General features: G+C 38.3%; 1 protein-coding gene and 1 long non-coding RNA gene across 4 annotated transcripts; both read left to right on the forward strand.

Moving 5' to 3' along the window:
- The first annotated feature begins 9011 nt into the window (after positions 1-9011).
- Positions 9012-10405, forward strand: LOC122020768. Of its 3 annotated transcripts, XR_006122321.1 has the most exons (5): positions 9012-9336; positions 9426-9516; positions 9714-9805; positions 9935-10042; positions 10221-10405. It is a non-coding gene; the product is annotated as an uncharacterized LOC122020768 (long non-coding RNA). The 3 variants fall into 3 exon arrangements; XR_006122322.1 differs by lacking the exons at positions 9935-10042; positions 10221-10405 and having other exon boundaries at positions 9021-9336; positions 9423-9516; positions 9714-9806; XR_006122320.1 differs by lacking the exons at positions 9935-10042; positions 10221-10405 and having other exon boundaries at positions 9195-9336; positions 9714-9806.
- Positions 10406-12255: 1850 nt separating this feature from the next.
- On the forward strand, positions 12256-14960 carry LOC122019441. Its single transcript, XM_042576906.1, has 4 exons — positions 12256-13997; positions 14094-14202; positions 14298-14592; positions 14653-14960. Exons 1-4 carry the CDS (start codon positions 12256-12258, stop codon positions 14958-14960), a joined length of 2454 nt encoding a protein of 817 aa, XP_042432840.1.
- The last annotated feature ends 1035 nt before the right edge of the window (positions 14961-15995 follow it).

Raw genomic sequence — 15995 nt, forward strand, 5'->3', positions numbered from 1 at the left:
CGTGAGGAGAGGCCGGCGGCTACAGTCTGTGTGCGAGGAAGAGAGGGCGTCGGCGTCCGGATGCTCGCGGGAGGAAGAGGGATGGTGGCGCGTCGGCTTAGGGCACGGGAGAGGAGCTCGGCGCTGGAAGGGGAAAGAGGAGGTGTCGGGTAGGTTATGAGGGTTGGAGAGATTTTATAATAAATACTTAGGTTTAGTGCAATTAAACCCTAAGTTGATTTCCTTAATCAACTCCTACTTCCGGGTATTCCTAACAGGCTTTTATCGGCCTCATTAGTGCATCCCCTCTAAATACATCATAGGAGCTCCAATTAAATCCCAGAAAATTTCTAATTTTTTTTTTAAAATTCCATTAAGATTTTTCGTCCATTAAAACCTTATCATTTAATTATATTTGTTGCCGTATTTTACACCTTGATTTACTCCTTTTGATGTGTGTCAAAAAGGGGAGGATGGAGAATGTCTAGAGAATGTTTAAGGAAGAACATTGGAGTTAGTGGGAGAGTTTGTTGATCACAACGAGTGAAGTTGTGAACAACGATAACTTGCTCTTCAGGGGGAGAGTTTGTTGATGTGTGCCAATAGGGGGAGAATGAAGGGTTTAAGTTAGGCCTTCATTTTCTAAGAAGGAGGCTGCCTTCTTAGAAGGAGAATGTAAGGTTGTAACTTATGTTTCATTACCTAGTGGCATGAAGAAAGTTGAGGCTATTGGATTAGCCTAACTTAAAGGTATTGTCAAATATCAAAAAGGGGGAGATTGTTGGTGCAATTTCCAGTAGGCCAAGGTTGACCTAGTTGACCAAGCGTAAACCTTGGTCATGGTTTCGATGTTTGACAATACAGAAAGACATGTAGATATGGACAATGCAGGTGCAGTTGTCTATGCGGAGAGATACTGATCAGGGTCTGATCAGGTTGGATGAAGAAGAGTCAAGTAGGTCAAGGTTGACCGGATACTTGAGTCCTGGTAAGTGAAACTAGGCAGTTCGGAAAGTCCTGGTGAGTGAAGCCAGACAGTTCGGAAAGTCCTGGTGAGTGAAGCCAGGTAGTTCGGAAAGTCCTAGTGAGTGAAGCCAGGCAGTCGAGAAATTCTGGTGAGTGAAGCCAGGTGAAAATCCTAGTGAGTGAAGCTAGGTGAAAGTGAAAGTCTTGGTGAGTGAAGCCAGGCAGTTGGGGAAAGTCCTGGTGAGTGAAGCCAGGCAGTTGTGAAAGTCCTGGTGAGTGAAGCCAGGTAGTTGGAAAGTCCTGGTGAGTGAAACCAGGCAAGGGAAATCCAGATGGGTCAAGGTTGACCAGACATCTGGTGAAAAGTCTAAACAGGGAGCTTGGCCCGGGAAAAGTCCAAGTAAGGAGACTTGGCACGGAGATGGCACGAAAAGTCGGAGAGGGCTCAGTAGCTCGTTCTCCGGATTGTGGTCAGAGAGGGCTCGGTAGCTCGTTCTCTGGACCGGACGAAGTCGAAGAGAGCTCGGTAGCTCGTTCTCCGGACTAGGTCAAGAGAGGGCTCGGTAGCTCGTTCTCAGGACCATTTAGGGTTTAGGGCTGGAGCTCTAAACCTGGATCGGTCTGGTGACCTATCCAGCGATACGAGTGATCGGTCTGGTGGTCGATCGATCCAGTGATACGCTGGTTATCTGATCGGTCTGGAGACCGATCAGTCGATCAAACAGGAGGCTACGGAGGGATACTGATCGGTCTGCGGACCGATCAGGAAACAACGATCAGAAGGCAAAAGGCTCGGGAGAAAAGGACGGGAATACATGCTGATCGGTCCAGGCCTAGCCGTTGTGACTCAACGGCTAGGCTATTTCGGGCTTCTGTGTTCTGGCCTTTTTGCCTTGCAGGTTCGCAGGTTGACTCAGGATATCAGAGGTTATAAAAGGATCGAGAGGCACTACAGAACTTCTTCTTCTTCTTCCTACTCCTGACTGTGATCGAGCTTTGCTGAGCTCTTAGCTTACTGAGCTTCGTGTGTGCTCCTTCTTGAAGCTTCGGGTGAGCTTTCCTCGACTAATCAACTGCTGCTGTGAGTTTCCTGAAGTTGCTGCTTCGGGTTCCAGTTGACAAGAACAGTAGGCAAGCTTTGTTTTGTACATTCATATTGTCTTCTGTTTTGTGCTGTATTTTTGTACACCTTTCTTGCTGTTGCAAGAAGTTTCTGTGGCGAGGTTTCTCCACCCAGAAGGAGTGTTCTTATTAGCCGGTTTTCCGGGGACTCATCCACCGACGGATTGATAGGCTTCGTCCACCATACGGACACGCCGAGGAGTAGGAGTTTCATCTCCGAACCTCGTTACATCGACGAGTTTGAGGTTTGCTATTCTCCGTTGTCATTTCTATTGTTTATTTTCGCTGTGCTAACATTGATTTGTAGAAAGAAACGAACGATTTGGGGCGGCTATTCACACCCCCCCTCTCTAGCCGAGTACGACGATCCTAACAATGTTAATGCAATAAGACTAGCATATAGGTCAACTCGATGACTTGATCTCACAAGTCATGGATATAGAGATATCAAGTTGACACATGGGTATACATTAAAGAATGTATACTGAATGACCCGCCATGAGAAAGTATCATGGATCGTTATATGAGTGTCATATACTTTCTCATGTGGCTATTAGTATGACAACAAGTCCTTAGACCTGAAGTCACCATAGATCCCTACATAAGGAGTTATGTACTTTGGTTTCGTCAAACTTCACCCGTAACTGGGTTGACTATAAAGGCGATTACTGGGTATATAACAAATTATGCAGAGGGATGTGAGTGATGTAGATGGGATCTATCCCTCCTATATGACGGGAGAGACATCGGTATTATTGATAGAGTGAGACCACGAAGTGTATGGCCATGCCCAAATGAGTCAATATAGAATATTGAGCTCATTTGATTTAGTGAGTCTACTTGGAGTTCAAGATTTAGATTGGTCAGAGGATGACACGATCTATGCCTCACATTGACCAATCTAGATGTCTAGGATAGAAGGACACCTGCCATATATTGTGAGGAGTCACAATTAGTAGTCACAAGGTGATGTTGGATCTCAACATTCTTGTAACATTGGGTAGTAATGATGTGTTGCTAGATACCGCTCATTACTTATGTTCCTAAATGGGTTTGGGGCATTGCCAACGTTACAAGAACCTATAGGGTCACACACTAAGGACAATTAGATGGAGATTAGGTTCATATGATGAACCAAGAGGATTAGATTCATTTGATGAATCAAATTGGATTAAGAGTAATCCTAATTGGGCTACCTTGAGTTCGACTCAAGTTGATTCATGTGTTCAATGAGTCTAATTTAGATTATGACTCATTGAATCAATTTAATTAAATGAATTAGATTCATTATATTAAGTTGGCTTGAATCAAATGGTTGGATTCGATCAACCATGAAAAAGATTTGGTCAAGTTTGACTTGATTTGAGAGGAAGATAAAAAGTCAAGTTTGACTTGACTTTATGCCACCTCATTGGTGAGTTGGCATTGATGTGGACCAATGATGTTACTCCACATCATCAAGGGTGCCACCTCATGGAAGTTACAAAGCCATTTTCTTTAATACCTTCACATTAATTGCACTTAATGCAATTTTTGGAGTTACACAACATGAAGTGGCCGGCCATTTTTTTGAATGGGAAATGAATGGATTTTCTTCATTCAAGCCACATTGATTCCTTCTTCTTCCTCCTTGAGTTCTTCTTGCTCTCTCCCTCTCCTCTTCTTGCCGTGGCCTATCAAGGTGCTAGCACACCTTTGTTTAGGTCTTCTCCGCCTAAGTTGTCCGTATGGATACTTCTAGAGGACCGTACGCTTGACGGTCTAGAGATCCGGCATTTTGGACGAGCGGGATTCGCGTAGGGCGCGCATCAAGGGTATATACATCTTAGCCTTTGTAGATTTAGTGTAAATCAAAGTTTTCTAACTCGTACTCGAAATTTTTCGAATATTTCCTTTGCACGGATCCGGTGGCATGGGTGATTCGGGGTTTCCGCGACGCGAAAAGCAGTTTTCGCGGCCCGAAAGACCCAACAGTGGTATCAGAGCCACGTGCAAAGCGAGTACGAGTTACGTTTCATATTTTTATGAAAAATATAAATCTGTAAACTTTCTGTAAATTGATGTTTTTATAGTTTTAATGGGTTATTTTCTCGTAGTAACGAAGCACAAGTGTTTAGACACTTGAAGGCTTCGACTACCGAGAAGTTTTTCACGAAAAGGTGAAGTTCCGACCCCAAAACGTTTTGGGACAGCGGGCTTAGGCGCTATTGGATCGCTTAGGAGCAACTCGCGATGGTTAGATCGCGGGTAGGGGTACTTCCCCTAACCCCGCAAGGGGATTTGCTCCGTGATTGCGCTCGAAATCGCTAATCGGGACCGCTGGGAAAATTTTAATTTACCTATAAAATTGTAAAATTATGAAAAATTACAGAAAATTATAAAAAATATATAATTTAGAATTATATATTGATTTTGTGATAATCATGGCCCAATAGACCCAATTGGATTGGAAATTTGTGTTGTAATTTATAATACGGCCTGCGCGCCGTCATTTGTGTTTGCGTGTGCTGTATATCATTCGCGACCTGTGCGTCGTGCCTCTCTTTTATATATTCTTCTTGTAAATTAGATTTAGACTCGAATGTAACTCGAGTTTCAAAATTGTAATGTACAAAATTGGAGCGGTGGAAGGTCCACTCGAGACGGAGTTACGAGGAGGGCGCGAGCAACACAAGGTGGTCAAAAGGAAAGCGCTTAAGAAGCTGTTGACCCTAGGTTGACCATCCGATCTTCTCATTGGCTTGAGAAGATCATAGTAGGGCCATGACTAAATCACAAAAATTATTTAATTAATTGATTTTGTGTATGTGATGCATAATTTAGTAATTAATTAGTGCCTTACGATTAGATTAGATCTAAATCGTGCACAAGATGCACCCTTATGATTAGATTAGATCTACATCGTGTACAAGATGCACTCTATCGAATAGATTAGATCTATCGTGTATTTGATACACATCGACGTTTAGATTAGATCTAAATTACGTCAACTCTAATGCCTACCATGCCGTGATACCTACCACTATCTCGATCGCATGCTGTTGTTGAATCTGCCAAAGCAGAGCAACACATACTATCTTGGTAGGGTACGGAGGAACAATCTTGGTCCCGCCTATCAACGCATGGGTGAATACAAACTCAATTAGATTGAGTATTCCTAGTTTACTCGGTTGGATCGAGTACAACTATAGGCATTCTTCCAATGGTTGGAAAGGTAGGACAAAATCACGTTTATATTAATTCTCGGGCGTATTAGCCAAAGCTAACTCGAGTTTTAATATAAATGCGAATTTTATCCTATAAACAAGAGTTGCATAGAGATATAATTGGTAATTGTTACCTACCGATCATACTAAGTCTTGGGCGTATTAGCGAAAGCTAACTCAAGGGTTAGTATGATGTGGATCTTGTCCCACATGAATTATAGAATTCAGTGGGAGCATCATTTAGTTAAAGGCCTAATTAAATGATTTAGAATATGGTATTTATTTCTGCTTTTATTTTTGTTGTAGATTACCATGACGTTGAATACGAACACCTTCTCTCTGCGATCTGTCCTTGAGAAGGACAAGCTCAACGGAGCAAACTTCCTAGACTGGTACAGGAACCTGAGAATAGTTCTCACTCAAGAACGTAAACTGTACGTTCTGGAGCAGCCCATTCCGGAGGCTCCTCCTGCCAATGCCCCGCGAGCTGACAAAGATGCTTATAAGAAGCATCAAGATGACGCATTAGATGTGTCATGTCTAATGCTCATGACCATGAACTCTGAGCTTCAGAAGCAACACGAGTTAATGGGCGCTTACGATATGGTTGAACATCTTCGTCAACTGTATCAAGGTCAAGCGAGGCATGAGAGATTTGAGATCTCAAGGGCACTGTTTCAGTGCAAGATGTCAGACAGGGCTCCTGTAGGCCCATATGTACTCAAAATGATTGGGTACATAGAGAACCTACAAAGGTTGGGGTTCCCACTTGGCCAAGAGCTGGCCACTGACCTGATCTTGCAATCCTTGCTGGATAGCTACAGTCAATTCGTTCTAAACTACAATATGAACGAGATTGACAAGCCACTGCCCGAGCTGCTTAGCATGTTAAGAACTGCTAAGCTAAACCTTAAGAAGGCTAAGCCCAACACTGTTCTGATGGTTCAGAAACATAAGGGCAAGGGCAAGCCCAAAGGCAAGGGAAAGTCCCAAGCCAAGGGCAAAGGCAAGGCACTGAAGCCTAAAGGGGGGGTTGCCAAGGATGCTACCTGCTTCGAGACCGGGCACTGGAAGAGGAACTGCAAGGTATACTTGGAGGATCTTAAGAAGAAGCGAAGTGAGACTTCCACTTCAGGTATGAATGTTATAGAAGTCAATCTATCTATTTCTACATCATGGGTATTAGATACTGGATGTGCTTCTCACATTTATACTGATGTGCAGGCGCTGAGAAATAGCAGGGCATTGACAAACACTACAACAAAAATAGCTTTTCGCAGCTTGCTATTAACAGCGCACATTAAAAGCACGCCGTTAATAGTATTATTAACGGCGTGCATATTGATGCGCGCTGTTAATAGTATAAACTTAAAGAAGGAAAAAAATTACGTCTAGATATTAACAGCGCACATTAAAAGTATGTCGTTAATACTATAAATATTTAATAACAATAACGGCATGCAAAAATAGGCATGCTGCGAATACTTTTTAAAATTATTAACGGCATGCAGCATGCTGCGATTAGTTTAAAAAATAATAATAATAAATTATTATTTAGGACCATGATTAAAATGAATGTGTTTTGACCCCGCATGTTTTGACCAATTTTAATTTTTTTTTTAAATTATAGTTTAAAAGATAGTTATCTTTAAAAAAATTAAATTAAACAAAAATATGTAAATAATAAAAAAAATACATCCAACCCCAAAAGCATCAATAATAAACATGGTTAAAAAAAATAAGTAAAGAAAAACTTAAAGTAAGTAATTAAATAAAAATGTAATAAGTAAAAAAACACAATTAAAATAAAAAAAATGCTAGGTTAAAAACATAAACTGGATTAAAGCCGCCGAAGCCATCGCGGCTTCCTCTCCCACTACAGGAAAATTGATCTATTGTGATATTATCTTAATGACACTTATTTCTAAGTGTCATAATAAATACCTTATAATAACATTTATTTAAAAATAATACAAAAATAAAATAAAATATCATGTTAAATCCTTTATCTTGACATTTCTAATAAATGTCATTATTAATCCATTAATAATTAGTTTAATCTATTAATAATTAGCCTTAGCAAAAATCCAAACCCTCGTCCGCACTTGTCACACCCTCCGCACTTTTCCCTACGGCGCCGAAAAACTTCTCACGTTGCACGCTGTAAGATATCGGAAAATTTAAATAATAAGGTTATTTGGGAAATAGCCTTATAAAATTTTTCCGAAATTTTTAAAAATTTTCTGAAAATTTTTCGGAGCTCGTACGACGGGTTTTAAGGGGACAAATTGACGGCGCGGATAAAACCTGTTTGGGATATCCATTTAAGTGAGGAAATATTTTATTTATATAATCCTTTTTCCTTATTTTCTTTCCCAAACGCCGAACCTTTCTTCCCCAACCCCTCGCGACCCGACTTCCCTCTCTTCTCTGTTCTCTCTCGCGGACGATCGACGCCGACGGAGCAAGGCTTCAGCTCCGACGATCTTTTCTCTACCGGCATCGACCCTTAAGCTCAGATCCAGCCGAAGCCCTTCTCCTTCTCAGTCCGATCTCTCTCTTCTCTCACGCGGAAGATCCGACGCACCCGACGCCGACAGAGGGCAACTGCTTTCCGACGATCTGGGCCTCTTCGCGTCGCCTGAGGATGGTCGTCGGATTCTTGAAGGTGCTGACGCTGTCCAAGCTCTTCCGATGGAGCGATCCCTTCCTCGACCGGTTCTTATGCGTGAGCGACGATGGCTAGGTGGCTAGGGCACGGTGGAGGGCTTGGTTTTGGTTGTTTCCGACGGATTGACCCTTCGTTTCCTCCTTCTTGAGCTGTTCACATAACGATCCGTGGCTCCTCAAAGTGGATCGGATTGGGCGATACCTTCTGGAGACAACCGATTGAGGTAAGCTTAGGTCTTCTTCTCTGTTACCGATCCTCTTCTTCTTTTCGGTTGAATTAGGTTACAGATTTGGAGATGTTGGTATTAGGGAGGTGTTCTTGAGCTGTCGGGAAGAGGCTAGAAGGATGGTTAATTGATCAGTGATCTCCCTGCTTGACCTCCTGCTGTGATCCGATTGATTCCAATGAGGTTGAGTGCTGTGGATCAACAAGCACGACTATGAGGTGAGGTTCTGTGTACTGTAGGTGTTCTTGGTTCTGCTCTACTTGTTCCAGCATCAACAGTAGCTTTGATTTGAGGTAAGGTGTAGGAATTAGGGTTAATTGGATTACTAGATCAGTTAGTATGATTGGTATATCATTAGTTGATATATGTTGTAATTAGTTGTTGATTGTGTGTAGATTTATTTATTTTAGAATTAATCTAATGGATAAGAGTTCATCTCCTCTTAGGTTTGTGTATATCCTAATTCTCCCATGTTTCTATCTCTCTTTCTAACAATTAGGATAAGAGTTCTATGATAGAGTTCTAGGTTTTCCATACTTTATTTTCTTCTTTTTTTTTTAATATCTTTTTTGTTTTGTTCTATGATAGAGTTCTAGGTTTAGTATGTATATTATCTTGATGACATATTAAACGTTTTCTTTCAACTTAGGTTCCTGCAATCTCTATGATTCATTTGCAATCTAGTTTATTGAACTATCTCTCTTATAACAATAGCAAATCTGTTTGGCACAGGCCAAAAAATGATCATATTTATATACTGTTATCCATAAAAAAAATTAACTTTGTGGCAATTACATGATGGAAGGGCATAATACCAAGGAAAAACTTTGTCAGTTACCTCTACCTATTAAAATATAATGATAGGTTTTTTCAAGTTTTGTAATTACAAGTTTTGTAAAACTTGTGTGAATAATACATGATATTTATTTGTTTAAAATATAATGATGTAGGAATCAATTTTTTATATGTGATTTTCTTTCTTGGTAATCAAAAAGTTAACTTGCATGTTTGATTGTTTTAGAGATTTTTTGTCTTAATGAGTGATTCACCTTTGTTTAGAACCCTCCCAAGCTGGCTACTCCTCTATTTGATACTAAAATGGCAGAGGACCCTAAGATGACATACATAGACCTAGATAATCTTCAAATTGTGTTTTGAACGAAGAGGTATTGCATGTTATATATAAGTCTGCCACTAGATTCATGTCTTTAATGTACTGTTGAATTGATAGCACTAATTCTTTTCCGCACAGTAGTGTTTGGTCTTGCATTGTGATGGCGTCTGAGTGTTGGCTTGGTCTCTGTTGGCTTGCTACATATCTAGAAAGCTCCATGATTTGTGCTAAGGTAGTTCTTCTCAACGAGCATATCTGAGATGGAACTTCCATGCTACTTGCTTTTCCGAGTTTGATTTGCTGCTACAAGATCGGAAAGATATTATGTAATTGTTGTTTCTTCTGGTCGAACAGTTTCACTTTCCCGTCTTAGTTTCTTGTATGTTCTTTGTTAAATAATTACGTGGATTTAATTCTTATCGGTAACAGCTGAAGCGTATCCAATTTGGATTTTCCAGCTCAAAATATCAGTAGATTTGTTGTGGTAGTGCCTTAACAGGATTTGAGACTTCTCCATTCAGGTAGGTTATGCTCGTTTGACTCACATTATGGTAATTATTTTTAATTTTTTATAATTTAAGTAATAAGTAATGATATATGTATCTTTTGAATTGTGTTGTAATGATTTTGTATATATTTCTATATTTAAGGAAAAGACAAGTCCAGTAGATACAAAAATTACAAGATTGCAAGTTTGGATTGAAGGTCACAAGAAAAAAAATGGGGAGCCTAGTACTCAAGCTGTTGGAGAGACAATAGTAAGCATGTCCACTCATTTTAGATTCCTTTAGTATTTTATTTCACTGATCTTGTTTTTCATAAGAATTTATACTTAAGATCTCTATTTATACAGCCTAAAATGTTTTTTCTGTACCTCCTTGTACATGTGTTCAAGCTGTTTTTTACTTGTGAGTTGGTACATGTGTTTAATTTCAGGTGGACCTAATTCGACCAAATGATGAAATGCAGTTTCTCGATGATGCAATAGGAAGCACGGTCGCATGGTTATCTAAATTTATAGTATTGTGTGATTAATACATATTATACTAATTTGTTTGGATTGTAAGTTGAATTGTTGTTATGTAATTGCTAGTTTGTTAGAGATTTCATATATTGTTTTAGATGTTTTGAGTTTTTGTGGTATAATGAAAAGCTATGACTTTTATTAATTCTGTATGGATTTGATTTGCACTAAATTTGTTGTAAAATTTTAATTTATTATTTTTGTCAATTTTTTTTAATATAGTTAAGACCATTAACAGCATACGTTTCACTACAAAAAAATTGGACATTAGAACCGCAATATTAGTAGCGGTTGATAAAGCGCTTGTAAAAGCAGACCCAATAGAATCGGTCAAGTTTAACCGCTCTTAAAACCGCTTCAGTTGAGTTTTTTTGAAGCGGTTGATAAACCGTTGCTATTTGACACATATAGAATTGGTTATTAGAACCGTTCCTATAAGTTTCTTTTAGGAGCGGTTCGAAACCGCTTCTAAAGGTTACTTACGACCGCTTCTAAAGGGTACCTACGAGATTAATAAAAAAACATGCTCGCATCTCATATTATTTTCACAATTCCATCAAACCTTTCTATTTCGGCGACCCTCTTTGTTCCAGCGACCTTCTCTTTTCTATCGACCATCTATGTTCCAGCGATCCTCTCTATTCTAGCGACACATCACATTAATTGCACCCTAGCATCATCCTTCGACATCAACATCATAAATCGTCTTTGATTTTTGTTTCTCGAGGTAATTTCTTGGTTTAGTTTTCGTATGCTGACAATGTTTTTATATGTTAATGGTGATAAAAATTATAATCGATTATGTTTTTATTTGTGTTGGCCGGTAGATTTGTAAATTTTTCCAATGAATCCCTTAATTTAATTTGTCTTTTTCTGCAAGTTATTCGTATTATCTTTCAATTTTATTATTGTAGTTTGATTACAGCGTGTCTATGATGCTAAGCTTCATTTTTATATTTAGGAATTGTATATATATGTTTATTGAGTTCTTTGAAATTTTATCTACGAAGTTTCTTTAATTTTGATAAATCTTGCTTCAATGTTTTAACTTTTATAAATTATTGAACAACATCAAATTATGCAGAAGCAATGGATGGCTGCGCCACGTGGCAGTCTTGAGTATCGGGTGGGAATCCTATATTTTTTACGTTATACATTTGGTGATGCGGCTCCAGATGTCACGAGACCATGTCCTTGTTGCAAATGCATAAATTCATTGAGTCATGATCGTGAGACAGTACACGAACATCTGATGATAAATGGTATCTTACAAGATTATCGCATTTGGAATTTTCATGGAGAAAAACTAATTGTACAAGATCATGATAACAAAGAACTTCATTATTCAGTGCAACAAGTTTCTGAAGTAACTAGCCATGAACCGATGGTACAAGAAATGTTGCATGATGCATTTGGAATTCATGAAGGATCTACAAGTAATGAAAATTACATTGGAGCATCAACAAGTCATACACCGATGGAGTCTAATGTTAAAGATTTCTATTGACTAATTGAGGAAGGGAAACAACAACTATATACCGGATGCACAGAGTTTTCTAAACTGTCGTTCCTTGTTGAGTTATTTCAACTGAAAGTGAATGGAAAATGGAGTGATAAGTCATTTACAGCATTGTTGGACTTCCTTCGTCGAGTACTTCCATCTGAAGCTCAAGTGCCTAAGTCGTTTTATATATGAAGTAAAGAAATTAATTTCTAGTTTAGGACTTCATTATGAAAAAATACATGCTTGTCCAAATGATTGCATGATTTATTGGGGAGAAAATGAGAATGAACAGGCTTGCAAAGTGTGTAACCTTCCCAGATGGAAAAATTTGCAGAAATCATCAAGGAGATCGTATAAAGGTGGAAAAAAAATGTCTCGAGGTTAAAATTCCAGCCAAAGTCTTTTGGTATTTTCCATTGAAACCAAGATTGCAACGGTTATTCATGTCATCTAAGACGTCTGAAAATATGCAGTGGCATTTCAAAAAATGTGTTTCAGATGGAAATCTAAGGCATCCAGCTGATTCTCGAGCATGGAAGGAATTTGATGAACGTCATTATGACTTTGCGTCTGATCCTAGAAACGTACGCTTGGGACTCGCCGCTGATGGGTTTAATCCATTTAAAAATCAAAGCACTTCACATAGTACTTGGCCTATTGTCCTAATGCCTTACAATTTGCCGCCTTGGGAATGCATGAAGCCTTATTCTATTATTTTATCCACCCTTATTCCAGGCCCAAAAGCACCTAGCAATGATATTGATGTATATTTGCGCCCCCTATTGACTGAATTGAAATATTTATGGGAAAATGGAATTGCCACATATGATGCTTGTGACAAAAAAATGTTTCAACTGCGGGCTGCATTACTTTGGACAGTTAGTGATTTTCCTGGTTTGGGTTGTTTGTCTGGATGGAATACATATGCCAAGAATGCATGCCCAACTTGTGCTGATAATACAGATGCAGTGTACCTAAAACATGGCAAAAAGTGGTCATTCAGAGGGCATCGTCGTTTTCTACCACCAGATTCAGAAATGCGAACAATGCCAAGTTATGGCAAACCAGAGCTACGTGAGTTAGATTTGGCACCATTGTTGGGATCTGATGTTCTACGAATGACCTTAAACAAGAATGTGATTTTTGGTAAGAGTAATGCATCAAAACCAAATGTGAGAATAAAAACAGGATCAATTGAACAAATGTGGAGAAAACAAAGCATATTTTTTAGCCTTCCATACTGGGAATTTAATTTGATCCGACATAATTTGGACCCTATGCATATTGAAAAAAATGTTTGCGACAACATTGTTGGAACACTTATAGATGATGCCAACAAGAGCAAAGATAATTACGCAGCACGTAGAGATTTAAAGAATTTGGGTATTATGAAACAATTATGGCCTCGGGCACAATCAGATGGTAGAGAGTATTTGCCACCTGCATGTTACGCTATGTCTAAAGATGAAAAAAAGATATTTTGTTCTGTATTAAAAGATATTCGTGTTCCTGATGGTATGTCATCTGATATCTCAAAGTGTGTGGATGTTGGACGTTGTAGGATTATGGGCTTGAAAAGCCATGATTGTCATATTATGATGGAACAATTCCTTCCAATTGCTCTTCGTCGCGTGTTGTCAAAAAAGGTAACTGCTCCACTTATTATTTTGTGTGAATATTTTAGAACAGTGTGTGCAAAGACCCTACAAGAAGAAGAATTACAGAAGGCTGAAGAAGGAGTTATTTTGGTTTTATGTCAATTAGAGAGAATATTTCCACCATCTTTTTTCACAATAATGGTTCATTTGGTGGTACATTTAGCCTATGAAGCAAGAATTGCTGGGCCTGTACATTATCGATGGATGTACCCAATAGAAAGATATCTAGGGAAACTTAAAAATTTTGTGAGAAATAAAGCACGACCAGAGGCCAACATTGCAGAGGCATATTTAGCAGATGAATGCGTTGTGTTCTGTTCTCGTTATGTAGATGGTAACAGCTCATTAAACAATCCTGGAACACGACATAAAGAGACACCAAATGATGAGTTTCCCACACTACCGATGTTTCCACATATAGGGCGACCAACAAAAGGGCTTCAAGTAGTTACCTTGGATGACAAAACTCTGACTCAAGCTCATAGATATATTCTCTCTAATTGTGCAGTGTTGCAACCATATCGTGAGTAAGTATTACTATTTTTTATTTTTTTTGCATAATGTTTTATTATTTTATGATCAATCATTTTTTCTAATTATATATTAATGTTGATATTGAACAGTGAAATAAAAAATGAACTGAAGAGAAGACATAGATATGGCCAACGCCCAAGTAATTCTCAGTTGGATGACATGGTTAGAATGCAATTTCCAGAATGGTTTGCAAGACGAGTAAGTAATATATGTGATTTATTTGATATTATAAATTTTTAATAAATATACTTGTTAATTTTTTTACTATAAAAAATTATATGTGCACCTTACAGGTTGATCGAGTAAATGAACGAATCGATGACTTAGATCTTAGGGTGCTTTCGCGTGGTCCAAATCCAGTAGCATTTAGTTATCATGGGTTCAACATAAATGGGTTTGCATTTCGCACGGTGGAATCTGAAAAAAACAAAAAGGTGCAGAATAGCGGAGTTATGGTGCAGGCGATGCATGATAATGATGATCATGAGTCAATCTATTATGGTCGACTAACTGATATCATCTCACTTGATTATGGTGGTCGTGGACGAATTGTTCTTTTTCAATGCGATTGGGTTAACATTGCTACAGGTTTCAAAATTGATCCATTTGGATTTTCAATGCTAAATTTTTCACGCTTGATACATACAGGAGAACGTGAGGAACATGAACCTTTTATTTTGGCTACTCAAGCTCAAATGGTTTATTATGTTCGTGATCCAAAGGAGGAGGATTGGTATTGTGCCATTCGTCACACACCAAGAGATACATACAACATGGGCAATGAAGATGATATGGATATAATGCATTTTATTCATAATAATTTTTCTAATATGGAATCGATTTTAGGTGATGTAAATAGAGTAGATGTTGAATTAATTAAAACTGATGTAGAGGGCTCAATAGTTGATGTTCTTCCAGTTGTGAACAATGAAACAGATGATGAAAACTTTAGTTGATTTTTGTATTGTCGTTCATTATGATGAAACTATCTTTAGAAGTCTAAAGCTCTATCAACAGGAATTGTTACGTAAAAAATGAACAAGCTATAATCACCAAGAATTGTTACTTATCAGCAGCAACTAGACATTATTGTCTTGTTATTTCAGTGCTAAATGAGATTATTTGCTGAGCTCCACTCTCCATGAACTAAGCTATAATCACCTGGAAATCAAAATTCTGAAATTGAAGTGAAGGTATTCTACTGGGTTTTATTTCAATAGTGGCATTTTAGGAAGATGAATGCAGGAATTGGAACTTGAATTCTGATTTCTGAATGTGGTTTTTGAGAAATTGCAATTCAGGAATTGAGAAGCATGTTTACAAAATGTTGCTACTGTTGAGTTACCTTTGTGCCAATTTGGAGGAATGTGTGCAAAAACTAAACTATGCAATTAATGAATTCCAAACATTATATGAAGCTCAATTCTAAATTCTGAATTATGATTTCTTTCACACCGTCTATTGGAATCAGTAGCTTCAGCAACATAAAAATGCAGAATTTGAATTCCTTAGTTCAGCTTTTACAGTTTCAGAAAATGACAATGAGGATTTGACTACTACTTAGATTTTTTTTCTCAATCAGAAATATACTCTTCATCCTTTTCATTGCAGAATCAGCTTCGAGTTTCAGAAAATGATACATAAAGGAATTTAAGTTTGGATCATGTAGTGTTGAGTTTAAGATCAGAAATTAGAATGTAGGATTCAAAGTGCAGTTTTATTTCTGGAACTCAAGCTTGATTCCTGATCTTCAGTTTCAAAATTGATAATTCAAGGAAATATCAGTTTAAGTCATGAAGGGTTTCAGCATCCTTGATCACATAATTCAGTAACAGATTCTATGATTCTTTTTCCTTCACATTTTTTAACAGAACACCAGATGATAATAAGGAAATAAGGAACACCAGATCAACCTGGCACGCAGAGGGATACTGATCACCTTCTGATCGGTCTACAGACCGATCAGAAGGTTCTGATCGTCTCCTGATCAG

Source organism: Zingiber officinale, chromosome 9A (assembly GCF_018446385.1).
Source record: "Zingiber officinale cultivar Zhangliang chromosome 9A, Zo_v1.1, whole genome shotgun sequence".
In the NCBI taxonomy this organism is placed as follows: Eukaryota; Viridiplantae; Streptophyta; class Magnoliopsida; order Zingiberales; family Zingiberaceae; genus Zingiber; species Zingiber officinale.